A 6,301-nucleotide genomic window follows, 5' to 3' on the forward strand; every position below is an offset into this window, starting at 1 on the left:
GCTGTGCTGCACCTGCCCCTCCTGAGGAAAGCTGTGCGTTTCCATTTGAGGGTGGGAGGTTTCGGAAAACCAAGCAGGGGTGATGACATCATTTCCACGTCTTAAATGTAAAATTGTGTCTTTAAAAAAATGCTTATAAAGTGGTGTGAAGATTTGCAATGCCAATCAAATCAAATGTTTGTAGTAAATTCTGAAATACATGAAGAGAATGACTTTTTTCTTTTCTTGGTTTTTATCTGGGCTCCTTGCGTGTTTGCTAGCAAGGACTAACCAACAATGTTATGCCACATAGCTTTAATGTGCGTGACCTTCCTTTTTTTGTGGTGCTTTCCTCTGAGGTTTCCACAATGTGTTTCACATCCACTGTAAGTAACATTCTTGGACTTCTGCCCTGGATTAATCAAACATAAATCATTGCCCCATACTGAAAGAAAGTTTTGCCAAAAATTGTGGTGGTCCAGAGGAGAAGAAAAGGGTTTTTTTTTGCCTCTGTGAACTTTTAACTGATTTTATTCCTTTCTGTTTTGTGTGTGGGAAATATTGTGCACCGGAAAATCCAGTGACAAGGCCCTGATCATCTTGTTTTCTCAGTGATTAATAACAAAAATTAAATCCCTCGCTGCTCAGGAGAATATCCTCACTTTCTCCTCAATTAGTTTTGTGGCGGTGAGCTCTGCCAAACTTGCAGGCTTTGTGCTTAGCTTATCAATAACCCAGCAACACTTCTGTTTCAGAGTTCCCTGAAGAGAAGAGGCAGCAGAGAAATGCACAAAGAAAAAAAAACACTCACCCAGGTACGGTTTTCAAGAACGTGCAATTTGTAGCAAAATCACATGACTGAACTCAAAATTTCTTTCTATGGGTGTTGACAGGGCCATCGGGCACATTAACTAGAGTGCAATTAGGCTTTAATCTACTGAGACCTCCCAGAGATAATGTAGAAGCAATTTAGGACGCAAGCATGGTCTCCAAACCACGCAGCGTCTCGGGTTCGTTGTGCACGCTATCAGCAGGGCCAGGCAGACGGTTTCCTACGAGAAGAGAAAATGACCTTGCCTCACACAGTAATTGGATCACAGTTTAGGGACTGGCTAAATTTGTACGTGGTGCCCAAGTTGTTGCACTAACAAGAGGCGAAGCAGCCAGCACGGTTCACAGGCTGCAGCAAGGCCCGTGCCGCAGGCTGGGGCTCGCCCTCTGTCACATCAGGTGGGCCACTCGTGACAGTGGGCTTCCCCCTGCTTGGATAAAGGGCAGAGCCCGAGCTGGACCCTTTGTCTGCCTTTGGACAGTGGTTTTATTGAAGTCTTCTGGGCTGGTCCTCCTCGGGAAAGCGCTCTGCACTGTTTCCTCTGCTCTTTGTGCTGACGGTAGGAGTTGAAGCCTTTCCCAGTACCCACACAGTTACTGTTTATAGACAGAGAGATGGGGATAGTGTTTCATCTCCCTGTGAAAGGAGCCAAGAGTGGCATCATTATCTTCACTAAAGAAAGGTTGAGCTTTCCCTGCTGCCCCTTTGGCAGGCTCGGTGCTTGCAACCGAGACGTATGGCTTTTCTCAGAGTCGATGGAGTCTTAAAATCCCATTGATTCGTAATAATAGCTGTAATAAATTAGAACGTGCTGCACTTGAAATGGGCTCCATGTGCAGCTGAAGGGGTGGGGGTGGCCAGCCTGGGGGCTGCAGCCTCCATTCCTGGGGCACTACAGAGCGAGCATCCCTGTGGAGCGAGGACAAGTACTGAATCAGACCTTAAAATGGGGCACGAGGCTTTCTTCCTGCATCGCCTGTTATGAGTAATTATTGAAGTTATCACCGAGGTCAGAAAGTTTGTTTTCCTGTAAGTATGTAAGATGTACCTATGAGATATATACACATGGAAATTACGAGTGAAGATACATGAAGGCATGGTCAGGTCCATTGGGGTTTGTGGGAGGCACTGTCCTTCCTTTCCTCATTCATGGAAATTCAGAGAAGTGCAGAGAAAATAGATTCATGTGCTTGCTTTCCCCACTCAAATCCAGACACTGGAACTCAAGAGCACAGGAGCAGCTCTACTTTGCCTCTGAAAACCTTACAAAGGACTTCACAAAATTAATGGGGTAACCGTGGGTCAGCTCTGCACCACTCACAACATGAGGAAGTGATCCCAGAAACCACCCAGGAAAAAATAAAAACCTCTACACCGTACTCACACATATTTATACATCATGCAAGCAAAGGATTTGTGTTTGAAAGTGGCTGTCCAGATTTCTTCAGCAATTCTTTAGGGTAGGAAGGATGGAGAAACAATCTTGCATACTCACATGTCCTAGCCTTTCAGCGCATGTCCTAGCCCTCTCCCAACTCTAGGACATTAGACAGAGCAGTCTCCAAACCTGGTTATCTGCTCAGAGTTACATGCTGATTGAGACCAGAGTGCACCATACCAAGTGCCCAACCTGGTCCAGCAGCCTCTGGGTCCTGGGGTAGGGCTCAGAGGGTAAGTACAGACACAGCCGGGGAGGTTTGAAGTGCTGCTTTTCAGGGGCAGCCACCCTAAATACCTAAAAGAGGTTCAAATACCTAAACTGAGACATCTTAGGCCAAATGCTAAACAGCTTTGGAAATGAAGGCTTGACTTACTCAAGCCAACGGGAGGAACCTTTTTGTCTTTTTTTTTAATCCCCATTACAAGTTTTTTGACTGAAAAGCAGCCACAGACTTAGATTCTTTAAATCTGTGCATCTGCATACTTACAGATATGTATAACATACGGCAAGACCGGTGTTTTTATGTACTGGGAGCTCATCATGAAAATTAGTGAGAGTATCACATCCACTGCAGGGCACAGCGTAAATTCCCGTGAAACTAATTGTCTTGAAGTCATGTAAAAGCAGAGTTGTTAGTCGTGCTTACCCGCCTCTAGCAGTATTGAAGAAAAAAGTTTTTATTCAGCAGAATTGCAAAATGGAGCTTCTCGGAAAGTACCAGGCACCAGGCAAAACACAGAGAAAAGTGGTTCTCCAGCGCAAGGTAGGAGCGAGTGCTGGTGCTCACCTGGTGCTTGGGTGCTGGTCGTACTGCCCTGTCGTCAGACTCACAACCCCAACACGCTTACCCATCTTCTGCCTGGCAGTCCCCTGAGACGGTGGTGGTAGAGGAGATGGTGGTGGTCTCTATCTATCTTTGTGTCTTCTTGCCAGAAAAGAAATATCACATTTGGGAGTTTTTGATCAGCTCCTCATTCTCATCACATCATTTACATCGCATAATGAATTTAAGTTCATTTCTTTCATTTAAGTTTCATTTGTTTATCTCAACACTCTACATTTGCCTAAATTAGACTGCAGACTCTTTAGGGAGGAATCTGGGTTTTTTCTTTCTGCCTTTTTTTTTCCTCATTAACATCCCTCTGTAGTGCTATACAGAGTTGTGGTGCTATGGCATCCAAATATGCACTACCAGTAATCATTAATTTCCCATTTATCCTTAATGATCCTTTAAGTCAGTGACTAGCACCATTAATGACTGAATATTTTTGCACTGTTGTTCCTTCTTTCCTTTCAAGACAGTCTGGCCTACATACACCTTTTAGGAAAGTGTCCACATGCTGGATGTGAAATACAGAAATACAGTCAGGCTGTGCCATAGCCCAGCTTTCAGCCCTTGGGATTTGAGCCTCTTGTTCCTACAGAATCATGTAAAGACTATGTTCTCCTTTTTTTTTTCTCCTTTTTTTCTTTTTTACTTTTTTATTTTATTTTTGGCTTTCACTTTATTTGTGATTTAACTTGTAACAAACTATTCCTAATTTCTGTGATTTGGCCTCACCTTAGTTTGCCTTGTATTTCAAAACTCTACTTGCTTAAGTGGGTCTTGCCCCCTTGCTGTTTCCACTTGGTTTCAACTGATCAAGAAATGATTGATATTTCTGTACACAAAGTTTCAGAGGGACAGATGCATGAAGGTTGGGGTCCTACCCTTCTGGCATGCTTAGATCTTGCTGATGAATCTCTCCTGACCATTCTTTTCCTTTGGAAAAAAGCTGTCTGGGGAATGGGAGTTTCAGTAGTCATGTTTCCTGGCAGAGAAGCAGGGAAGATCTAGAGCTTTCTCACCTTTCCAGATGGGATCCATATTTAGTAGGCGAGATAAACATTCATCAGCTCTGTTGTTTCCTATGAAGCTTGTGTTTGTTTAATGAAAAAAATCTTGTTTGTTTCAGCTCTTGCAAAAGACAAAACTTATAAATGCGATACTTTTTTTTTTTTCATAGACAAAGCCTAGCAATAAAGAACTGCTATTATAAGAATAGTTAACTGTTTTTGTCCTGCTGTAATAACATGCTAACTCCATGGAAGCACTGAGTTTGAGTTGTGCAGTGATGCAGAGAAAAAACATTGGGGGCCTGACACCAAATCCACTGAAGCCCTTCCCTTTTCTTCAAAAGCTTCAAAATGCTCAGTGTATTGTCTCTGTATGAGACAAAGTATGAGGCAGTGACTGCTATTTGTATGGATTGAAATACAGCCGGGAGAAGCTCCTGGGAGAAGCTGCCCCTACCGCTCACAGCCATGGGCGAGGTGTGCAGGCAGGCTGGTCATCATCACGGGAATGGTGCAGCTGCCTGCAGGTGGTGGCACTGATTGTCGGGCTCTTGCAGCCAATGTTAGACAACAAGCATGGAGAAGGACGCTGGATCACAAAGACATAATAAGGAAAATGTCGGATGTGATTATTTCCAAGCTTTTAACAGATAAATAAAGAAATAAAGAATAAATAAAGTGATCACCCCACCTGTGAGTGCTGATTTGCAGCACTGGTCTGGACGTAACTTTCCTTGTAGTCTCTGTATTTCCCTAAAAGCGAGGCCTACAGCAGGAGGGATAAGCTGATTTGTGATGACAGAAAACACAAAGGTAATGTATCGTGCAGTCCCGACCAAAGATGATGTTTTAATCTTACACCAGAGCAACCTACATTCAGAGTGACTCCAGAGCAAGCTGCATTGAGTTTTGCAAGATTTTAATGCGATATTTAATTTACAAGGTAGATCTATAAAGAGAAAAGTAATTTGCACATGTGTTTTGTAATAGTGTGGAAAGGAGGTGTGTATGTGAGAAGACAAAAAAAAAGCCCGTCTCCTGGAGGCTCTGCTTGCAGTCAGTTATATGCATCTTGTCTGCATTCACAGAAGACTCACATTACAGGTGCCAGAAACACAATGACGGGAGTTTCAGTTAGTCAACTGACTGCAGTTTTCTTTTGACTCCTGGTTATCACTGAAAACAGAATATTAATAGAAACTTTGGCTGTCTTTTAGCCATGTCTTGTTAATACCATGTAAGATAACCTTTTTGCTGTTTAAGATTTAAAAGTCGCATCCTGCACCAAGCAGAATCAGTAGGAAAGCTGACTGAATTCAGAAATAGACAATCAATTACTTCTCTGTCTGTTTTTGTATTAACAGCTGAAATGAAGACAATTTATAATTAGTATATATTTAAATAGGATGAGGAGAAATTAATCTAAGTAACATAAAAGACACCAATGTGCAAGGATGTGTACTTTAGAAATTAAATCATTTCCTCAGATTGCTGAGCCATAATTAGTTTTGTAATTTATTATTTTTCTCTAATAGGCAGATCTGGGTGAACAGTTAACATCAGTCATGTTTTCTTCTGGATTTGGTTGCCATTATTAGGAATTGTAACAAAATGGTGCTTGTGAAAGACAACAGTGCTATGGAGACTGAAATGAAGTTTCCATAGATAATTGCACATATGTCCACATGGCCTAACAACAATGATGAAATCTGCTGTCTCAAGAGATCATCTTTCAAAGCCTGCCTTCCATTATGCTGCTAATGCTGATAAATGTGTCTCTTACGAGGCCAAGTGCCTGTATCTCCATGACAATTCATGAAAGTGATTCATGCAAAGAAATTGTTCACCAGCTTAGAATTTACTTAACCTCATCTCTTATTTCAGCACAATGCACACTGGAGTTTTCATCTGAGTGAGATGCAGGACTTTAAAATGCCCGACTCCAGAAAAAAAAAAAAAAAAAACCAATAATAATTAAACTCTCATTTAATGCCCTGATGCTTCCAGAAAAAAAAAAAATGCAGGTTTTCACATGGGATGGATTTGGATGTAACCATGGTTTAATGATTTTTTCATTCTTTTTTCTCATGTTTTCACCAATCTCCCTTGTGAACAGTTGTCCATACCAGAAAGAGTGATCACATTCTGTTCCATCCTAATAATAACAACACCAGCGACGACAGTAGTGCTCTCTATTCTGAAAGGGAGTTAGG

The 6,301-nt window shown here is 42.1% G+C and overlaps 1 protein-coding gene across 5 annotated transcripts in view; it reads left to right on the forward strand.

Annotated features, from left to right (window-relative positions):
- MTCL1 (microtubule crosslinking factor 1) overlaps nucleotides 1–6,301 on the forward strand; it is a 103,575-nt gene that overhangs the window by 50,128 nt on the left and 47,146 nt on the right. For 4 of the 5 annotated variants that reach the window (XM_083824227.1, XM_083824229.1, XM_083824230.1 and 1 more), the window contains exons 4-5: nucleotides 735–794; nucleotides 2,941–3,015. In XM_083824227.1, the coding sequence (XP_083680353.1) occupies nucleotides 735–794; nucleotides 2,941–3,015 (135 nt within the window). The remainder of the gene's footprint in view (nucleotides 1–734; nucleotides 795–2,940; nucleotides 3,016–6,301) is intronic. The other variant, XM_083824228.1, reaches the window with a different exon arrangement.

This window comes from Anser anser, assembly GCF_964211835.1.
Source record: "Anser anser genome assembly, chromosome: 2".
Classification (NCBI taxonomy): Eukaryota; Metazoa; Chordata; class Aves; order Anseriformes; family Anatidae; genus Anser; species Anser anser.